The sequence below is a fragment of the Capricornis sumatraensis genome, chromosome 2 (genome assembly GCF_032405125.1).
Source record: "Capricornis sumatraensis isolate serow.1 chromosome 2, serow.2, whole genome shotgun sequence".
In the NCBI taxonomy this organism is placed as follows: Eukaryota; Metazoa; Chordata; class Mammalia; order Artiodactyla; family Bovidae; genus Capricornis; species Capricornis sumatraensis.
Window position 1 is genome coordinate 213988272 of NC_091070.1, and position 23033 is coordinate 214011304.

Consider the following 23033-nt stretch of genomic DNA (forward strand, 5'->3'; position numbering starts at 1 on the left):
AAAAAATTTTTTCACCTCACTGCAACCTAAGACTTGTGAAATGAATGGTTCCAGTCACTAGGCCATCAGGGAATTCCCAAGTGGAACATATTTAAAAAGGACAGCTTACTTCCACATGCTTACTTATCTACTGATCTTTCTAAGATTTCTACCTCTCATTCTCCTTTGAACAGTCTTTGGTGAGATCCAGTATTAAAGTGCTCGAGAAGGGTAGTGTAGGTTTGTGATGGACTTTGAGACAGATGAGAGGCAGGGGTGAAGGTCCATATTAGGTTTGACAAGGAATGGGGTGATTTGACCATGACTGCCCTTTCCATCAGCATCTGTTATAACGGTCGTGCAGTTTTCTGAATCTAGTAAGAGCCAAGAACTTGAGCTGTGAATGCATCCATCATGGGTTTTTTGCTTGAGGGTGTTCAATTGGCAGAGGCAAGAACTGGCAAATTGCATTTATTGCCCTGATACTTCATCGAGGTTTTGTCTTGGAAAGGTATTGGGTGTGGTCACTGGAGACTTCAACCCCAAAAGGAAGCAGAAGTTTCAGAGAGGTTGAATAAATAGAGTGGAAGGGAGAGAAAAGCAGAGATGGAAGTCGGGCTTTCTGTGATCAGAGAAAGGAACAATTGAGCCCAGGTTTCTTGAGATGGAGCTGTGCTGACCAGAAGCTGGCGCCTGGGGTAAAATGGGGGGATGTACAGAGTTGAATGGCATGTCAGATAGGTCTTCAGCATGGGCCACTGAGGGCCTCAAAGGCTAGTGGTTGGGGCTGGAGAGGAGGTCAAAGTGAGCCATGAGCACAGTGAAGGTGGTGTCAGGGATGCTGAGAACTGAGTCAAAGAGGAAGGGACTGAGCACATCACGACGCCTACCGCAGCCCAGTCACCAACCCTGCGTGTCTATGGTGTGAGCCATGGCTTTCCTCTTACTTTCAGTGTCTGCTAATATTAACCCTGAATTATTGTTGTTGTTGTTCATTTTCCAAGTTGTGTCCAATTGTTTGTGGCCCCATGGACTGTGGCACACCAAGCTTCCCTGTCCTTCGCTATCTCCTGGAGTTTGCTCAGACTCACGTCCATGGAGTCAGTGATGCCATTCAACCATCTCATCCTCTGTCTTCCTCCTGCCCTCAGTCTTTCCCAGCATCAGGTCCTTTTCCAATGAGTGGCGAAAGTATTGGAGCTTCAGTTTTAGCATCAGTCTTTCCAGTGAATATTCAGGGTTGATTTCTCTTAGGATTGACTGGTTTGATTTCCCTGCTGTCCAGGGGACTCTATGGAGTGTTCCCCAGCACCACAATTTAAAGCCTAAATTGTTTGGTGCTCAGCCTTCTTTATGGTCCAACAATCATGTCCGTACATGGCTGCTGGAAAAAACGTAGCTTTGGTTATGTATACTTTTGTTGGCAAAATGATATCTCTGCTTTTTTATATGCTGTCTAGTTTTGTGATAGCTTTTCTTCCAAGGAGGAAGCGTCTTTTAATTTTGTGGCTACAGGCACCATCTGCAGTGATTTTGGAGCCCAAGAAAATAAAATCTGCCAGTGTTTCCCCATCTATTTGCCATGAATAATGGCACTGGATACCATGATCTTAATTTTTGAATGCTGAGTTTTAAGCCTTTTTCCCTCTCCTCTTTCACCCTCATTAAGCGCTTTCATTCTTCTTCATTTTCTTCCATGAGAGTGGTGTCATCTGGATATTTGAGGTTGTCCATTTTTCTCTGGGCAATCTTGCTTTCACCTTGTGATTCAAGCTGTGTGGCATTGATGTACTCTGCATATAAATTAAGTAAGGAGGATGAGAATCTACAGCTTTGACATAATCATTTCCCAATTTTGAACTAGTTTGTTGATCCTTGTCCAGTTCTAAGTGTTGCTTCTAGGCCTGCATACAGGTTTCTCAGAAGGCAGGTAACGTGGTCTGGTATTCCCATCTCTTTAAGAATTTTCCACAATTTGTTCTTATCCACACAGTCAACGGCTTTAGAGTAATCATGTAGCAGAAGTCGTTTTTTTCTGGAATTCCCTTGCTTTTTCTATGATCCACTGGATGTTGGTGATTTGATCTGGTTTCTCTGCCTTTTCTAAATCCAGCTTGTACATCTGGAAGTTTTTGATTCATATACTGTTCAAGCCTAGGTTGAAGGATATTGAGCATTACCCTGATCACATGTGAAATGAGCACAGTTGTCCAGTAGTTTGAACATTCTTCGGCATTGTCTTTCTTTGAGGTTGGAGTGTAAACTGACTTTTTCTAGTCCCGTGGCCCTTGCTGAGTTTTCCAAATTTGCTGGTGCATTGAGTGCAGCACTTCAAGGCATCAGTTTTAGGATTTGCAATAGCTCGGCTGGAATTCCACCACCTCCAATAGCTTTGTTTACAGTGATTCTTCCTAAGGCCTGCTTGACTTCACAGTGCAAGATGTTTTGCTCTAGGTGAGTGACCACAGCTTTGTGGTTATCTGATGATTAAGACTTTTCTGGTATAGTTTTGTGTAGGCTCCTCTGTCTATGGGCTTCCAGGCAAGAAAAGTGGTGTGGGTTACCATTTCCCACTCCAGGGGATCTTCCGACACCCAACCTAGGGACTGAGTCCATGCCTCTTGTGTCTCCTGCATTCGTAGGAGAATTCTTTGCCCCTGCACCATCTGGGCAGTCCTGAACATGAACTATAAGATGTACTAAAGATCCAGAATAATGCTCACTTCAGTCCCCACACAGAGCCTGCACGGAGGCATGGGGCCGGTCTCCCTTTCCAAAGTGAAGCGGGCCATGGAGCCTGGGGTCCTCTGAACCCCACTGTCATTACAAAGAGCTGCCTTGCCCATTGATGATTTAGATAACAGGAAGTTCTATTCCATGAGGCAGAGAAAGATTTCTCAAGCAGCCCTTCTGCGGTTGTCCTTAAGGATTCTTCCAGAAGTTTCCATATCAGGCAGCTGTTCGGACAGACTCTCTCCTGAGCAGTGCATGAGGTGTCCAGTGTGGAACAGGACCAAACCAGGGAGCCACCATCCCCTCCCTGCTGAGAGAAGGCTGTTTTTGTGATGTTGTATGTTTCCCTGGATGTACTCCGTGTTTACCCATGATGGGGGAGAAGAGTTTGAAGAGTTCCCAGAGAAGGTCACATGCAGCAGCAGTTCTGGGTGGGGACTGGGGCAGAGGTGACTCCTCAGAGTTCAGTCCAGCCCCAGAGAACACGGTTAGCAGAGAGGTAGGTGGAGCCCAAGGGAATGGACAGGCACAGTCTTGCTTTGAGTCTTGGATGAACAAGAGAGTGAACTAGAATGGTCCCCAAACAGAGCAGTAAGTCTTACTTTTTCCCAGGAAAGGGGAGTGGTCTTCCTTGGGTGAATGCATGAATGATGAAACACAGGCACGGACTTATTCTATAAGGATTAAACAGGGCACATTGCCCTCCAATGACATGCCAGTGTTCGCAAGTGACTCGATGACAAGGCAAGGAAACAAATATAGGCCGCCCAGGCCCAGCAGAAAGTCAGTTGCTTCTGGTTTGTATGGAGATGGCCCTGGGACTGCAGCTTTGGTGGCAGGTGCTGGCTGGACTCCTGCTCTGTCTGTGCGTCGGGCGATGGGCTGAGGCTGGGAAGGTGCTGGTGGTCCCCATGGAGGGCAGCCACTGGCTCAGCATGCGGGAGGCCGTGCTGGAGCTCTATGCCAGGGGTCACCAAGCAGTGGTTGTTGCTCCGGAGGTGAACCTGCACATCAAGGCAGAGGACTTTTTTACCGTGAAAGTCTACGCTGTTCCCTACACACAGGATGAGTTTGATTCCATCATGAGGACTCATATTCATGTGTTTTTCCAAAGAGTACATTTTCTTACAATGTTTTGGGAAGCTATGGCAACTTTGAAAAATGTGTCTTTGCTCTTTGCAAGATCTTGTGAAGCACTATTGCATAACAAGGACTTGATCAGAGACCTGAATGCCAGTTCCTTTGATGTGGTTTTAACAGATCCTTTTAACCCCTGTGGGGCAGTGCTGGCTAAGTACCTGTCCATTCCTGCTGTGTTTTTTTTACGTTTTATTCCCTGTGACTTAGATGCTGAGGGCACAGCATGCCCGAACCCTTTCTCATATGTTCCTCGGTTGTTAACAGTTAATTCAGACCGCATGACATTCTTCCAAAGGGTCAAGAACATGTTCTACCTTCTGGGCCTGAAGCACATTTGCCAGGTTGCTTTCACTCCTTATGCACGTATGGCCTCCGAGCTTCTTCAGAGAGAGGTGTCATTGGGGGAGATTCTTTCCTCTGGATCCATGTGGCTGTTCAGAGGAGACTTTGTGATGGACTACCCGCGGCCGATCATGCCCAACATGGTGTTCATCGGGGGCATCAACTGTGCCAACAGGAAACCATTATCTCAGGTGTGTACTGCTGCTGTGGTTCAATCAGTGCTCCCAGGGGAGCACATGTTTTTTTAAAAAGCTTTATTCGATGTGCTTCTTTATATACTGATCTATCTAAAGATCTCCACCTCTCCTCCTCCCAGCAGTCTTTGGTGAGCTAAATTTGTTAAAGTGTACCAGTAGTGTAGTAAAGGTTTGTGATGACCTTTGAGAGGAGTGAAAGGTAAGGCTGAGGGTCTGTAATAGGATTGACAAGCCATGTGTGATTCAACTGTGACTGTCCTTTTGAAAAGCAACTGTTGTAAAGGTTGTTCAGTTTTCTTTTGCTGAGGGAGAACAGAGAACGTGAGCCCTGAATTCATCCATCAGGGGTTTTTGGTTGAGGGTGTTCAATAGGAGGAAGGAAGATCTGGCAGATTGCATTTGTTGCCCTGATAATACAGAGTAGTTTTATCCTGGAGGGGATTGATGTGTGGTCACAGACCTAAACCCCCCAAAATCAGAAGTTTTAGAGAAGTGGAATAAATTAATTGTACGTGAGACAATGCCAGGGAGTGAAGTTGGGTTTTCTGTGATTAGAGAGAGAAATAAGTGAGAACACTTCTTCAGAGATGGAGCTGTGCTGATCAGATGTCTTCTGGCCGGGAGTTGTGGTCTGGAGTAAAATGTAGGGCCATACAGAGTTGGATTCCCCAAAGAAAGGTCATCAAGGTGGGACATGGAGGTCATTAAAGGCTAGTTGTAGGGGCCGGGGAGGAGCTAAAACTGAGCCTATGAACATAGTGAAAGTCTGGACAGTGATGCTAAGAACTGAGTCTCAAAGAGGAAGCTTTTGTTATGAGGGCTGACCACACTCACAAAGCTCCCCCAGGTCACCACACCCCAAGTTTCCATGGTGGGAACTATTGCACTCCTAATGGTTTCAAAGTCTGTATATGTTAATCCTGAATATGTGACCTTAAGTGAAATAGGACTCTTGTGGGCGGGATTTGTTTTCTTATCCACTGAGTCAACCATCTTTTTTGCCTTCTTTTGTCACATGTACTGAATTTATATTAACTTCCCTGACTTTAGGCCTCTTATAGATTTTGTATTCTGATTTGTACATCTCTTTTCATTAATGTATTTATTTTTGCACAACTCTAACTTCATTTTTCTTTATTGCTCACACTGCAAAGTTTTATTCTACTTTATTTCCTCTTCAGGCAATGCATTTGTCCAATGATGAAACATGTATATATCTGTGAGATTTGTAAACAGTGAATGTGAGGAGGTGGTGTTCTTTTTAGTTTTTCTATGTGAGTGTATTTTCTAGAATTAACTGCATTGGTTCAAATCTTCACTCCCATTTTCCTAGCTGCATGACCTTGACTGGGTGAGTTAACCATGAAGAAAGGGAAAGTCGCTCAGTCATGTCCGACTCTTTCTAACCTCATGGACTGTACAGTCCATGGGATTCTCCAGGCCAGAGTACTGGTGAGTGGGTAGCTGTTCCCTTCTCCAGGGGATCTTCCCAACCCAGGGATTGTCTCCTGCATTGCAGGTGGATTCTTTACCAGCTGAGCCACAAAAGGGAAGCCCAGAGTTAACCATTCTGACCTTAATATTGTCACCGTGAGCACTCAAATATTGTCTATTATCATTATTTAAAATATGCTCAGCAGGAAAAGTTGTGTCATTTGGAGGCATTTAGGTATGTTTCTGCCAAATGAAAGATTACTTACCCTGAAATTCTCAAATGTTATACATGATAAGCACACTCTTACCATTTTTGTTCCAACTAAATTGATTTTACTTTGAGATTTCATCAGTCTTATTTATTTGGTATGTTTTATCCTTAGATGTGACTCCTTTAAATGTTTATGGAAATTTTTTCACAATAGGAAAAATAAAATTTGTAATATTTTTGTTCTTCTCCTTCATTAGTTTTATGATGGGTTGAAATATTTTATGGGTCCCCTCCAAGAAAGCACTTTTGGATTTGCTCATTCTTTTTACTATTTTTGTTTTCTATTACATTAATTGCAGCTTATTGTTTTTGTTGATGATATCATCTTGTTTCCTTTGTTTTACTTTATAGCTGTTTTTCTAATTTCTTATGTAAGCATTAAGTTCCTTTATGTTTTCTTAATAATGAAGAACTGAAGGTCATAGATAAAACATTCTCCCCATTCCTTAGATTTTGGTATAAATGGCTTTCATTTTCTTTTTTTTAACCTAAATGCATGTTTTTGATTTCTTTTTTAAGTCAGTGAGTTTTTTAAAAATGAGATTGTTTCCTAACTCCCATATTGTTAACATTTGTTGCAGCCATCTTTTTGTTATCTTTTGCAATTATTTTGAATTATAATCAGAGAATGTTTCTGTGGAGTTACTACTTTAAAAAAATGTTAATAGGTTCCTTTATAGTCTAGTACAGAATAGTCCAATAGAAATCTAATGCAAGTCCCACATGTAACTGAAAGCTTTTTAGTAGATATATTAAAAAAAAGCAAAAAGAGGGTTAAAATTAATTTTAATTATATATTTTCTGACTCAAATATATAAAAATACTAACCTTTAAACATATACTCAATATAAAAAATTTTCAGATACTCATTTGTTTTCGTTTCTTTCAGTTTTATTGAGATATAGTTGACAGGCTTCCCTGGAGGTTCAGATGGTAAAGACTCCTCCTGCCGTGCAGGAGACCCGAGTTCCCTCCGTGGGTCGGGAAAATGCCTTGGAGAAGGAAATGGCTACCCACTCCAGTATTCTTGCCTGGTGAATTCCATGCACAACGAACCCTGGTAGGCTACAGTCCATGGGGTTGCAAAGAGTCAGACATGACTGAACAACTCACAGTTTCGCTTGTCACTTTTCTGTAGAAGCTTATGGTGGACAGCAGAATGATTTGACTTACGTAGATCATGAGACATTTACTAAAACAAATTTAGTGATCACCCATTAGCTCACATAGACACAAAATTAAAGGAGTTAATGTTGTTAATGCTTTCTGGAGTTATTTCTCCACTGATCTCCAGTAACATATTGGGCACCTACCAACCTGGGGGGTTCATCTTTCAGTGTCCTATCTTTTTGCCTTTACTTACTGTTCATGGGGTTCTCAAGGCAAGAATTCTGAAGTGGTTTTCCATTCCCTTCTCCAGTGGACCACATTCTGTCAGACCTCTCCACCGTGACCTGTCCGTCTTGGGTGGCCCCATATGGCATGGCTTAGTTTCATTGAGTCAGACAAGGCTGTGGTCCACGTGATCCGATTGGCTAGTTGTCTGTGATTGTGGTTTCAGTCTGTCTGCCCTCTGATGCCGTCTCTCAGCGCCTACAGTCTTACTTGAGTTTCTCTTACCTTGGACTTGGGGTATCTCTTCATGGCTGCTCCAGCAAAGCACAGCTGCTGCCCCTGATTTGGATGCGGGGTAGCTCCTTGCAGCCGCTCCTGCGCCATTGCAGCCACCACTCCTGTGCTCAACATTCAGAAAACTAAGATCATGGCATCCTCCCATCACTTCATGGCAAACAGATGGGGAAACAGGGGAAACAGTGGCTTACTTTATTTTGGGGGGCTCCAAAATCACTGCAGATGGTGATTGCAGTCATGAAATTAAAAGACGCTTACTCCTTGGAAGGAAAGTTATGACCAACCTAGAGAGCATATTAAAAAGCAGAGACATTACTTTGTCAACAAAGGTCCATCTAGTCAAGGCTATGGTTTTTCCAGTAGTTACATATGGATGGGAGAGTTGGACTATAAAGAAAGCTGAGTGCCGAAGAATTGATGCTTTTGAACTGTGGTGTTGGAGAAGACTCTTGAGAGTCTCTTGGACTCCAAGGAGATCCAACCAGTCCATCCTAAAGGAGATGAGCCCTGGGTGTTCATTGGAAGGACTGATGTTGAAGCTGAAACTCTAATACTTTGGCCACCTGATGAGAACAGCTGACTCATTGGAAAAGACCCTGATTCTGGGAAAGATTGAAGGCAGGAGGAGAAGGGGACGACAGAGGATGAAATGGTTGGATGGCATCACCGACTCAATGGACATGGGCTTGGGTAGACTCCGGGAGTTGGTGATGGATAGGGAGGCCTGGCGTGCTGCGGTTCATGGGGTCACAAAGAGTCGGATACGACTGAGCGACTGAACTGATACTGAATGTTGTTAATTACATCCCTAATGTTTATTTCTCGTATAGCTCCACGTTTGTACCCTGAGACTGTCTGCACGCAATCCCCCTCCCTGCGTCTCCTGCTGCTGTAGCCACAAATCTGGTTTCTCTTTCTATGAGCTTGCTTGCTTGCTTTTGTAGCATGGTTGGCCTGCAGCACTGTGTTTCCTCCTGTTATGCAACTTAGTGTTTCAGTACTTTGATCCACTTCAAAATAATCACCACAATAAATCCAGCTGTGATATTCATCATAGAAATGTATTACATAACTATTGACTGTATTTCTCACACTCCCTTCATACCTGTGACATTTATTTTGCAGCTGAAAGTTTGTATTTTAATCCCCCTCAGCCTTTTCTCTCCTTCCCTCACTCTCCTGCTTTTTGTCAACTACCTGTTTGTTCTCTATGAGTCTGTTTCTGTTCATTTGCTTTGCCTTTTATTTTTCGTATATAAGTGAAATCATGCAGTATTTGTCTTTCCCTGACTTATTTCAGTAAGCCTGATACCCTCTGGGTCCATTCATGTTGTCACAAATGACAGGATTCCTTTCTTTCTTATGGCTGAGCAATACTCAGTAGCCAATATTCTCAACTGTAGTAAACAAGGCTGCAATGAACATAGGGGTGTATATATGTTTTCTAATTAATGTTTTTTTGGGGTACTGTTTTGAATAAATACCCAGGAGTAGAGTTGCTGGATGATATGACAGTTTTATTTTTAACTTTTTGAGAAACTCCATACTGTTTCTATAGTGACTGCAACAATTTACATTGTTCACAACAGTGCTCTAGAGTTCCCCTTTCTCTACATCCTCGCCAACCTTTGTTATTTACTGTCTTTTTGATAATAGCCATTCTGACAGGTGTGAGGTGATAGTTTCTTGTTTGATTTGCATTTCTCTGGTGATTAGTGATGTTGAGCATCTTTGCACGTGCCTATTGGCCTTTTGTATGTCTTCTCCGGAAAAATGTCTCTTTCAGTCTCAGTCCATTTTTAATGTTATTATTATTATTATTATTATTTTGGTTTATATTGGCTTGTATGATTTCTTTGTGTCTTTTGGATATTAACCTATTATCAGATATATTATTTGCAAATGTCTTCTTCCATTCCGAAAGTCACCTTTCCCTTTTGTTTGTAATTTTCTTTGCTGTTCAAAAGATTTTAGTTTGATAAAGTCCCATTTGTTTATTTTACTTTTCTCTCTCTTGTCTAAGGAATCATATCCCCCCAAAATGTAATAGTAATATTATTAATAATAATATTAAAAAAAGTTAAAAAGGTTACTGTCTTAGGTCTTCTACCCGAAGTTTTATGGCTTTAGGTATTTAATCTATTTTGAATTCATTTTTGTTCATAGTGTGAGAGAGCAATCCAGGTTGATTCTTTGGCGTGTGGCTGCCCAGTTTTCCCAATACCATTTACTGAAGAGGCTGTCTTTCTCCCATTGTATATTATCACCTCCTTTGTTGTAGACCAGCTGCAATATAGATCTGAAGTTACTTCTGCTCTATGTTCTGGTCCACTGATATATGTGTCTGTTTCTGTGTCAGTACCTCACTGCTTTGATCACTGTAGTTTTGTAGCATAGTTTTAAACCAGGAAGCATGATTCCTTCATTTTGACTCTTTTTAAAAAAACTGCAGTGTAATTAATTTACAAGGTTGTGTTACTTTCTGTCATACAGCAAAGTTGTTCATATATATATTCTTTTTCATTAGAGATTAATAGAAGGTATTGAATATAGGTCCCTTTGCTTTATGTAGGAACTTGCTATTTGTCTCTTGTATGTATAGTGATGTGTAGCTGTTAATCCCAAGCTCCTAATTTAACTCTCCCCTCTCCCTTTTGGTAACGAAGAATTTCTTTTCTATGTCAGTGAGTCTGTTTCTCTTGAACAATAAGTTCGTTTGTATCATTTTTTAGATTCCACGTATAAGTGATACCACGTGACATGTGTCTTTATCTGATTGTTTCACTTAGTATGATAATCTCTAAGCCCCATCCCTGTTGCTGCTCCGGTTCTGTTCTTTTTCCTCAAGATTATTTTGGTTACTCAGTCTTTTGTGCTTCCATAAAAATTTTAGAATTATTTTTTCTTGTTCTTTGAAAAATGCCATTGGTGTTTTGATAGATACTGTGCTGAATCTGTAGCTTGCCTTGGGTAGTATGGTCATTTTAATAATGTTAGTTCTTTCAATCCATGTATCCACAGTGTATCTTTCTATTTGTTTGTGTCAGCTTCAATTTCTTTCATCAGTGTCTTATAGTTTCTGGAGTATAGGTCTTTAACCTTCTTAGATTTATTCCTAGGTGTTACATTCTTTTTGATATGATTGAAAATAGGATGGTAATATTGTTAATAATTTCTTTTCCTGATGGCTCACTGTCAGTGTATAGAAATGCAGCAGATTTCTGTATAATAATTTTGTAGGCCTTAAGATTGCTGATTCACTGATGAGTTCAAGTAGTTTTTGTGGTGATTTTAGGATTTTCTATGCGTAGTAAGTATCGTGTAATCTGTGAAAAGTGACAATTTTATTTCGTCCTGTCAACACCAATCCCAAAGCTTGTGTCATCCTGCTGTGCCGGGGTCCAGCCCCGGTGGATCCAGGGTAATTTGAAGCGGGGATGGAGTCAGCGTCCTAGGAATTAATTGCTTAATTAAAGATATGGAGGGAGATTAGAAAGAAATAGTGTAGTAGGAAAATACTAGTGGAGAAAAAGAAGCTGAATAACTTGGTTTACGTGGAACACCAATAAAACTCCCAAGACAAGGAATTTGCACCATCTACATAGGCCACCAGCGCCCACTTGAATAGCGGAGGGTGCCCCGCCTTGGGCTCCCTCTCGCGTGGGTCTTAGAAGCCAGGGCAAGTAAGTAGACATGGCGAGCCTCCACACTCCAGATGGGGATTCAGCCAGAAAAAAGGAGAACGAGAAAAGACCACATGGGGGAAACCAGTCTTTCCAGGAACTGGTCCGTTGTCTTTATTTTTCAGGTTCACTTATATACTTTTTGTTATACATAGGGATGAATACAGAGTCACGTGGGGTCAGCAGACCTGATCTTTATCAAAATCAGGTGCTTCATATAAAAGTATACAAAGGTCTTAGGGGTTTTACATCATCTCCTGGCCATGAAGCCTGCTGACATTTTATGATCCTTTCTTTTCTGATAATGGTCAGTCAACCAGAAACTTATTTTCCAGGGGTGATTTTTCTTAAACCAGGCACCACCCTCTGAAGGTACCAGATAAAGTTGCATTCCTATAGGGTGAGGGTGTTGTGGGTTACAATTAAGAAAGGAATTTACTTAGCCTAAGGTTTAACATGATTAATCTTAAAGGTTAATACTTATTTCTCCTATATGCTAGTTATATTCATTATAAGGGCAGGGAATATGGAGATTTAGCAGCAAACATTGGCCCAATAAATGAAAAACCCTTCACCAACATGATTTTTATCTTTAAAAAAACCCAATGCTAACTAAGACTTTCAAAATACTCCAAACTCTCTGTGCTGTTTATAGTTGAGAGGTTATAAACAATCAAGTACATAGTAGCCAGAGTGTGGATAATCCTGTCACACAAGCTAGTCTGCCAGCAGAGAGGTTTGACCTGAGACACCATTGTCTCACCCAGGAATTTTTATTAACTGGAGCTGTAGGTTAACTCCTTCTCCGAGAGAGGTGGTGGGGGACGGCGCCCCGTAAAGTTGGAGGTGTAGGTGAGAGCATAAAGCAGTAAAGCAGGCAGACTCTGGTTTTGGGGGTAGATGCTCGGGAAGAGGGGGTTTCCTGAGGCTCGATCCCGCCTTTGCATATGCCGAAGCCTCCTTCCTCATGACCTTTGCCATGGGTGGAGTTCCTCACACTGGCTCCTGGCACTGCTGGAGGGTAGGTGAGGCTCAGGAGCACTGGTAGGCAATTCTAGGTCCCAGGAGGCTGAGAGCTCAGGGGATTCTAAGGTAGCTGGTCACTAGTGGATAGGTCTGCATCTCCACTCAACCAGCCCTTTTACATGAGGCATCCTTGTACTGGTGTTGACAGGGTGATGGGTAGGGCTGGGTCCTAATACTAATGATTTCAAAATGGCACTAGCCAGCACAGTGTCACTGTTAGAGCTGAGCTCCCCCAAAACAGTTGGTGCCCGTATTTATACCTCAGAATGATCTCCGTCTCCTGCCTCTCTGGGAGGCTGTTTAAGTTCAGTAGGTGGGTCTGACCAGGCTCCTTTCTGACTGCTGCTTCTTCCCTTGTCCCTAGAGTATGTGAGATTTTGTGTGCACACTTTGAGAGTGGAGTCTCTATATCCTACAGCCCCTGGCTCTCCTGAAATTAAGCCCCACTGGCCTTCCAAGCCCAACATTCTGGAAGCCCTTCTTCCCATTTCAGGATCCCCAGGCTAGGAAGCCCAATGTGGGCTCATATCCCTCACTCCTGAGGGAGAACCTCTGCAATAAAATTAACTCCCAATTGTGGATCATCCACCCTGGGGTGTGGGTCTTGATTATACCATGTCTTCAGTTCAGTTCAGTTGCTTAGTTGTGTCCGACTCTCTGTGACACCAGGGACTGCAGCACGCCAGGCCTCCCTGTCCATCACCAGCCCCTGGAGTTTACCCAAACTTGTGTCCATTGAGTCGGTGATGCCATTCAGCCATCTCATCCTCTGTCGTCCCCTTCTCCTCCTGCCTTCAATCTTGCCCAGAATCAGGGTCTTTTTCAATGAGTCAGCTCTTTGCATCAGGTGGCCAAAGTATTAGAGTTTCAGCTTCAACATCAGTCCTTCCAATGAATACCCAGGACTGATCTCCTTTAGGATGGATTGGTTGGATCTCCTTGCAGTCCAAGGGACTCTCAAGAGTCTTCTCCAACACCACAGTTCAAAAGCATCAATTCTTCGGCCCTCAGCTTTCTTTATAGTCCAACTCTTACCACCATACATGGCTACTGGAAAGACCATAGCCTTGACTAGATAGACCTTTGTTGACAAAGTAATGTTTCTGCTTTTTAATATGCTGTCTAGGTTGGTCATAACTTTCCTTCCGAGGAGTAAGCGTCTTTTAATTCCATGGCTGTAATCACCATCTGCAGTGATTTTGGAGCCCAGAAAAATAAAGTCAGCCACTGTTTCCCCATCTATTTGCCATGAAGTGAAAGTGAAAATCTCTCGGTTGTGTCCAACTCTTTGCATCCCCATGGACTCTACAGTCCATGGAATTCTCGAGCCCAGAATACTGAGTGGGTAGCCTTTCCCTTCTTCAGGGGATCTTCCCAACCCAGGGATCAAATCCAGGTCTCCTGCATTGCAGGCGGATTCTTTACCAGCTGAGCCACCAGGGAAGCCCAAGAATACTGGCGTGGGTAGCCTATCCCTTCTCCAGTGGATCTTCCGAACCCAGGAATCAAACCAGAGTCTCTACAAATCTTCTTGTGGTTCTTTCTTTATATAGTTAGTTGTGGAAGATCTTTTCAGCTAGTCTTTGGTGTTTCACATCAGTATTTGCTCTGTAAGTTGTAATATTGGTGAGCCTGTTAGAGCAAGTGAACCCAAGGTCTTCCCAGTCCAACATCTTGGCCAGTTTCCTCAATATAAAATTTTTCTGGGTGGGGACTGGGACAGAGGTGACGTCTGAGAGTTCAGTCCAGGCCTGTAGAGCGTGATTAGCAGAGAGGCAGAAGTTGATCAAAGGGAATGTGCCCACGCAGCCTTGCTTTGGGAATTGGATGACAAATATTTCAGTACCTAGAATGTTTCCTACCAGGAGCAGCAGAGTCAGAGGAGATTTTCCAAGATAAGGGAGGAAGGGACTTTCCCGGGGTGAAATCGGAGGTAATGAAACCCAGGCATGGACTTATCTTGTAATGATTAATGTAGAGATGGCAACTGCCCTCCAATGCCACGCCATTTTGCTTAAGTGACTTGATGATAAGATAAAGGAAACAAATATGGGTGGCATAGCTTGGCCAGAGACTCAGTAGGTTCTGGTTTGTGTGGAGGTGGCCCTGGGACTGCAGCTTCCGTGGCAGGTGCTGGCTGGACTCCTGCTCTGTCTGAGCATCAAGTGATGGACCGAGTCTGAGAATATGCTGGTGGTCCCCATGCAGGGCAGCCACTCGCTTAGCATGCAGGGAGGCCATTTAAGAGCTCCAGGCCCAAGGCCACCGAGCAGTGGCTGTTCCTCTGCAGGTGATATACGCACCCAGGCAGAGCGCTTTTTCACCAGGAAAATCTATGTGATTCCTGACACACAGGAAGAATATGATTCTATCATGAGGGGTCATATTCATCACATTTTTGAAAGGTGATGTTTGCTAGCACCGTTTCTGGGAGCTATGGTGTCTGTAACGACTGTTTGTTTCCTCTCTGTAAGGTCTTTTGAGGGACTGTTGTATTCCAAGGACCTGATCAGGCACGCGAATGCCAGGCTCTTTGATTCAGTTTTAAGGGACCTTACGTACCGCAGTGGGGCTGTCTTGCTGATCCAGTTCACAGCAACAACTGTTCCGCTGTATCCCACTTGCGCAATGTTTGTTGAACCCGTGGTAGGCAAGGCGCCAGCTAAGAGGCTGGAATAAGACTCAAGGAGCCGTGGAAACTGCAGACGCATTTCTTCTCTCCTGGCTGGCACAGCAGCCGTAGCAGCAGACACGCTATATTCTCTTCTCTCGTGGCTGACCCAACGGACACAGCCGTGAGGTAGTAGTAATGCCATAGCTCTTTAGGTGGAACTCAGTCAGGCACACTGCACAAAGTAGCCCGGGACCAAGCAAGTACCTCCTGAGGTGCATGAGCAGCGCTAGACAACGCGCTCAGCTGTTAGTTCAGTTCACTCGCTCAGCCATGTCTGACTCTTTGCGACCCCACAGACTGCAGCAGGCCAGGCCTCCCTGTCCATCACCAACTCCCGGAGCTTACTCAAACACCTGTCCATCAGGTCAGTGATGCCATCCAACCATCTCATCCTCTGTCACCCCCATCTCCTCCTGCCCTCAATCTTTCCCAGCATCAGGGTCTTTTTCAATGAATCAGTTCTTCACATCAGGTGGCCAAAGTATTGGAGTTTCAGCTTCAGTATCAGTCCTTCCTGCGCTGGTTGATTAGCTGTCTTCCTCACAGGGGCTGGCTAAGTACCCGTTGATTTCTGCTGTATTTATTTATTTATTGTGTTCCCTCTGTGTGACTTAGATTTTGAGGGCATGCTGCTCGGAGTTCCCAAGTGAAACCTACTTTTCATAAATGTCTTACTTCCAGGTGCTTAATATATATTGATCTTTCTAGAAGTTCCTACCTCGCATTCTCCTTCTAACAGCCTCTGTTGTGGTGGATCGTTTAAGTGCCTGCAGTAGTGTAGTAAAGGTCGTGATGGTCTTTGAGAGGAGTGACAGTCAGAGATGAGGGTCTGCAATAGGACTGATAAGCGATCCTGTTTGTTATTCAACTGTGATTGCCCTTTTGTGAAGGCACTGTTGTAACCATTGTCCGATTTTCTCCAGCTGAGTAGGAGCATGTTTGTTGAGCTGAGAATCCATCCATCAGGAGTGTTTGCCTGAGGGTGTTCCATAGAAGGAGGAAAGAATAGCAGATGGCATTTGTTGAACTGATAGTGGTTTTGTCTTGGAAAGGACTGTGGTTGCAGGAAACCTAAACACCATAAGGAATCTGAAATTTCAGAGAGGTAGAGTAAGTGGAAGTGAGATAATACCGGAGAGAGAAGTTGGGGTCTCCGTGACCAGAGAAAGAAATAATTGAGCCCAGCTTCTCAGAGATGGAGCTGTGCTGACCAGGACTTGGTGTCTGGAGTAAAATGGGGTGATGTACGGGGCTGGATTGGGTGTCATGTAGGTCTTCAAGGTGGGACACTGAGGTCATCAAAAGGTAGTGGTGGGGGCTGGAAGGAGGTAAACTGAGCCTATGAACGCAGTGAAGGTGGGAGCAGTGATGCTGAGAACTGAGTCTCAGAGTGGAAAGATTTGACCACATCACCAAATCTGCCCCAGCCCTGACCACTCCACCCCAAGTTTCCATGATGCGAACTATGGCTTTCCTCACAGTTTCACAGTGTTCTCATGCTAACTCTGGATATTTGGGTTTAATTGAAATAGGACTCTTGGGGTCAGGATTTGTTTCTTAATCCACGGAGTTAGCTGGGTTTTTTTTTTTTTTTGCTGACTTGCATCTCATGTACTTAATTTATATTAACTTCCATGATTTTAGGTCTTGTAGCTTTTGTATTCTTCAGTTGTGGGAGATCTTTCTATTGCTGATTCAATTTCATTACTGGTAATTTGTTGTTAATATTTTCTATTTCTTCCTGGTTCAGTCTTGGGATGTAGTCCTTTTCTAAGAATCTGTCCATGTCTTCTAATTGTTCATTTTATTGGCATATAACTGTTCACAGTAATCTCTTATGATCCTTTATATGTTTTGTGTGTTTGTTTGGACTTCATCTTTTTCATTTTGGCTTTTATTTACCTGGACTTCCTTTCTTCTTGATGACTCTGACTGAAAGTTTATCAATTTTATTTTTCTCAAAGAATTCTTTGTTTCATTGATCTTTTAAATTTCTGGCTTAAGCTTTATGACTTTTTTTCTTTATATTACTTCTGGATTTTGATTATTCTTTTTAGTTACTTTGGGTGTAATTTTAGGTTATTTCAGATTTTTCTTATTTCATGAGCTATGCTTGTATGGCTAAAAATGTTCCTTTTAGAACTACTTTTACTGTTTCCCATAGATTTTGGATTGTCATATTTTCATTTTTATTTGTCTTGAGGTATTTGTTTAATTTCTTCAATGACCCATTGACTGTAACACATTGTTTTGCCTCCATGTGTTTTTGCAGCTTTTTTTTGTAGTTCAGTTTTAGTCTCATAACATCATGGTTGGAAAATGTGTTTAATATGATTTCAGTATTCTTAAGTTTAGTAACACTTGATTTGTGTGATTTATCAAGACAGATATACCATGTACACTTGAAAAGAATGTGTATTTTGCTGCTTTTGGATGGAATGTTTTGTGTATATCTATTAAGCCTAGCTGGTCTAATGTGTTGTTTAGGACCAGTGTTTCCGTACTGGTTTTCTGTCTGAATGCTGTATCCATTGATGCATATGAGATTTTAAATCACCCCAATATTGCTGCTTACTGTCACCTTGTCTTTTTATGTCTGCGAATACTTGCTATTTGTATTTAAGTGCTCCTATGTTGGGGCCAGATATGTCTGCATATATATCTAATGGTGGTGCACTGGTAGGTTGATCTGGGTCCTGGAGTCCCTGTCTGTAGAGCCCAAGTTTCCTGGAGCCGGTGTCAGTCTGCTGGAGGGTGGGGTGAGGTCCAGAGGTGTCCTGGGCTCGTGCTGGTGCACTGGTAGGTAAGTCCAGCTCCTTGGCACTATGGTGCACAGGGCCTGGTCCTGGGCCTTCTGGTGGGTGGGGCCAGGTCCCAGGTGGGCTGTTCTCAGAGGGTTAAAGCAGCTGCCCTACTAGTGGATGACTCTGTGTCTCCACTCAACTAGGTACTTGACCTGGAGTATCCTAGTACTAGTGCTGACTAACTGATGGGTGAGGCTGCGTCCCAATGTTAATAATGTAGAGGGATGATCCAAACAGCACTTGCTGGCACAGTATCATTGTGGAAGAATGAAGCTCTCCAGAATTGCCGCTGCTCATGTTTATATCCCAAGATGATCTCTGTTTGTCTTTTGCCTTTCTGGAAGGTTCTTCAATATCAGCAGGTAGGTCTGACCCAGGTTCTTTTCAGATTACTTCTTCCCTACATCCTAAAGCGTGTGAGATTTTGTGTGCACCCTTTGAGAGTGGCGGAGAAAGAAATGGCAACCCACTCCAGTACTCTTGCCTGGAGAGTCCCATGGATGGAGGAGCCTGGTAGCCTGCAGTCCATGGGGTTGCAAAGGGTTGGACACAACTGAGCGACTTCACTTCACTCGCTTCACTCACTTCATATTTTATCACTGGAGAAGGAAATGGCAACCCACTCCAGTGTTCTTGCCTGGAGAGTCCCATGGAAGGAGGGGCCTGGCTGGCCGTGGTCCATGGGGTTGCAGAGAGTTGGACATGACTGAAGTGACTAAGCGTACATGCATTTGAGAGTGGAGACTCTATGCCCTATGGCTCCTGGCTCTCCTAAAAGGAAGCCCCGCTGACCTTCCCAACCCAACATTCTGGAAGCTCCTCTTCCTGGTTCTGGACCCCCATGCTGGGACCCCAATGTGGGGTCATATCCCTCACTTCTTAGGAAGAAGGTCTGCAGTTGTAATTATCCCACATTTGTGGACTGTTTGCCCAGGGGTATGGGTCTTGATTATACCATGTCTCCACCTCTCTTACACATCTTGTTGTCATTCCATCTTTACATATTTAGTTGTGAAAGATTCTTCAGCTAGTCGTCAGGTCTTTCTCATCAATGCTTATTCTGTAAATTGTAACATTGGTGTGCCTGAGGGAGGAAGTGATCTCAAGGTCTCCCCAGTCTGATATCTTGGCCACTTTTCTCAGTGTAAATTAATTAATGAGATACTTCACATTTTAAAATTTCATACAAAGTCTTCAGAATCTGGTGTATAGTTTAACTTACAGACATATCAATTTATACTCTACATATTTCAAGTGCTCAATAGTCACGTGTAGCTAGTGGCTACAATAATAGCATATGATCAACATTTGTAAACATTACGGAGATAAACCAAAAGATGTATATTTTCATTTTTTGTTAGAAAACCCAACATCCCTAATTCTGAAAATGATGTCTTAAAATATTTCTTAATTTAACTGAATTTTTTTCAATTTATGTTTAGAATTTTTTATAGTTTTTACTTTAAAAATATGGCTACTAGATTGGCACACAAAGTTTCGACTGTTGTGTTTTATTCATAAAGTTTGCCTGTCCAAAATGTTTAATTGTGGCACAATACCCCAGCATGATATACTATCTTGACCATTGTATGTGTACAGTTTAATAGTGTTACTTATACTCACATTACTGTGCAGCCAATTTCCAGAATGCTTCATTATGAACAACTGAAACTCTGTACCCCGTAAATATCTCCCCATTTCCCTCACTCTGTAGTTCTTGGGAACCACCATTTTACTTTCTGTTTCTATGAATTTGAGTACTCTAGGTTCCTCATATTAGTGGAATCATACACTATTCTTCTTTTCGATACTTAGGATTTCACTTAGCAGGCTGGCCTCTGGGTTTATTCATGTTGTGTATATGTTGTTCAAATTTCCTTTCTTTTTAAGATGGAATAATAATCCATAGTATAGACAGACCACAGTTTGCTTATCTGTTCATCTGCCAGTGAACATGGGTTGCTTTCATCTTCTGGGTATTGTGAATAATGCTGCTATGAACATGGCTGTACAAATACGTCTTTGAGACTCTGCTTTCATTCTTTTGGGTATATACCCACAAGTGCAATGGTTGGATCATCTGCTTTTTTTTTTTTTTTTTTTTCAATTTTTTGAGGAACTTTCATCCTGTTTTCCACAGCGGCTACACCATTTTATATTTTCAGCAACAGTACCTGAGGGGTTCAATTTCTTCACATCCTCTCCAAGGCTTGTTATCTTTCTTCTTTCTTTTATTTTTATGATAGCTATCCTAACGGGTGTGACCCGACATCTTGTTGAAGTTTTGATTTTCATTTCCCTAATGATTAATGCTATTGAGCATCTTTCATTGCTCATTGGTCATTTGCACATATGACCAATGTCTAAGTCCTTTGTCCATTTTTGAGTCAGGTCTTCTGTTGTTGAGTTATAGGCATTCTCTGTATGTTCTGGATATTAATCCCTTATCAGATATATTTTGTGTCCGACTCTTTGGGACCCCATAGACTATATAGTCCATGGAATTCTCCAGGCCAGAAGACTGGAGTGGGTAGTTTTTCCCTTCTCCAAGGGATCTTCCCAACCCAGGGATCAAACATAAATATTTCCTTCCATTCTATGGTTTGCCTTTTTACTCTGTTGATAATATCTTTTGATGCACACACTTAAAATTTTTTCATGAAGTCTAATTTGTTAATTTTTCATTAACTATGCTTTGGTGTAATTTTCAAGAAATCTTCGTGAAGTGCAAGAGGTTTATAGGTTTAGGTCTTACATTTATGTCTTTCATCCAAACTGAGCCGAACTTTTATATGGCATTTGTAAGAGTCCAAATTCATTGTCTACATTTGGACATTCAGTTTTCCCGGCACCATTTGCTGAAAGGACTGTCCCTTTTGAATATTCTTTGCACCCTTGCCAAAAATAACTTGACCATATATGTGAAGTCTATCTCTTTTAATTTGAAAAATTTATTTAAAAGTTGTGTGGCAAATATGTATGGGAATATTGATATGATAGGAGCTACTCCTATCAGAAACCAGAAATGCTTTTTGTTCTTGTTGTTTAGAGCTAAGTGTGTCTAAGTTGTGTCTACTCAAAGGACTGTAGCCCACCAGACTTCTCTGTCCATGGGATTTCCCAGGCAAGAATACTGGAGTGGGTAGCCATTCCCTTCTCCAGGGGATCTTCCTGACCCTAGGAACCTGAGTCTCTGCATTGCAGGTAGATTCTTTACCATTGGAGCTACCAGAGAAATGCTTTTAGGCGAATTAAAAATATATATATTTTTTTGTTCATAATACAAATCCTGGTGACATTTTGCTCGATCTGCCATTACATCTATAGCTTAATTTGGGGGCAAAATCAAGAATGTCAGAGTGTTAAATCTCCCTATGCATGAGGCTGTATGCATCTTCAGTTATTTTATTCTAGTCTAGATGTATATTTCTAACTGTAGCAGAGAAAACACCACACCCCTTGCCAATCCCGTAAGTGCACCGTGTACCCTCACTTGGTTCATAGTATCCATGTAGGTTGAGTGCCAAACAAGGGGCAGCTGATCACAGTGAGAGAAGCCAGAAAGTTGTCCCGTAACCTTTATGACATGCAGTTAAGAGCCAGACAATTAACAGGGGTCACTGAGTTCTTAGTGAGTCAGTTCTTATCAGGTGGCCAAAGTATTGGAGTTTCAGCTTCAACATCAGTCCTTCCAATGAACACCCAGGACTGATCTCCTTTAGGCTGGACTGGTTGGATCTCCTTGCAGACTCTCAAGAGTCTTCTCCAACATCAAGAGTTCAAAAGCATCAATTCTTCTGCGCTCAGCTTTCTTTATAGTCCAACTCTCACATCAATACGTGACAACTGGAAAAACCATAGCCTTGACTAGATGGACCTTGGTTGACAAAGTAATGTGTCTGCTTTTTAAAATGCTGTCTAGGTTGGTCATAATTTTCCTTCCTAGGAGTAAGTGTCTTTTAATTTCATGGCTGCAGTCACCATCTGCAGTGATTTTGGAGCCCCCCAAAATAAAGTCTCTCACTGTTTCCACTGTTTCCCCATCCATTTGCCATGAAGTGATGGGACCAGATGCCATGATCTTAGTTTTCTGAATGTTGAGCTTTAAAGCCAACTTTTTCACTCTCGTCTTTCACTTTCATCAACAGGCTCTTTAGTTCTTCACTTTCTGCTATAAGGGTGGTGTCATCTGCATATCTGAGGTTATTGATATTTCTCCCAGCAACCTAGATTCCAGCTTGTGCTTCCTCCAGTCCAGGTCTTGGTGGAGAGTTCTGACAAAATATCATCCACTGGAGAAGGGAATGCAAACCACTTCAGTATTCTTGCCTTGAGAACCCCATGAACAGTATGAAAAGGCAAAATGATAGGACGCTGAAATATGAACTCCACAGGTCAGTAGGCACCCAATATGCTACTGGAGATCAGTGGAGAAATAACTCCAGAAAGAATGAAGAGATGAAGCCAAAGCAAAAACAACACCCAGTTGTAGATGGGACTGGAGATAGAAACAAGGTCCAATGCTGTAAAGAGCAATATTGCATAGGAACCTGGAATGTTCAGTTCAGTTCAGTTCAGTTTAGTCACTCAGTCGTGTCCAAATCTTTGCAACCCCATGAAGTGCAGCACACCAGGCCTCCCTGTCCATCACCAACTCCCAGAGTCCACCCAAACCCATGTCCATTGAGTCAGTGATGCCATCCAACCATCTCATTCTCTGTCATCCCCTTCTCATCCTGCCTTCAAACTTTCCCAGCATCAGGGTTTTTTCCAGTGAGTCAGCTCTTCGCATCAGGTGGCCAAAGTATTGGAGTTTCAGCTTCAACATCAGTCCTTCAGTCCTACCAAAGAATACCCAGGACTGATCTCCTTTAGGATTGACTGGTTGGATCTCCTTGCAGTCCAAGGGACTCTCAAGAGTCTTCTCCAACACCACAGTTCAAAAGCATCAATTCAGGAAACCAGAATTGAAAGAGACACATGTACCCCAATGTTCATCGCAGCACTGTTTATAATAGCCAGGACATGGAAACAACCTAGATGTCCATCAGCAGATGAATGGATAAGAAAGCTGTGGTACATATACACAATGGAGTATTACTCAGCCATTAAAAAGAA

The 23033-nt window shown here is 42.6% G+C and overlaps 2 protein-coding genes across 2 annotated transcripts in view; both read left to right on the top strand.

Annotated features, from left to right (window-relative positions):
- Positions 1 to 23033, top strand: part of LOC138073027 (UDP-glucuronosyltransferase 1A1-like) — a 141487-nt gene that overhangs the window by 48871 nt on the left and 69583 nt on the right. The window lies entirely within an intron of this gene.
- Positions 3522 to 15116, top strand: LOC138073678 (UDP-glucuronosyltransferase 1A3-like). Its single transcript, XM_068965527.1, has 3 exons — positions 3522 to 4385; positions 5657 to 5742; positions 14912 to 15116. The coding sequence occupies exons 1-3, from the start codon at positions 3522 to 3524 to the stop codon at positions 15114 to 15116; spliced, it is 1155 nt and encodes a 384-aa protein (XP_068821628.1).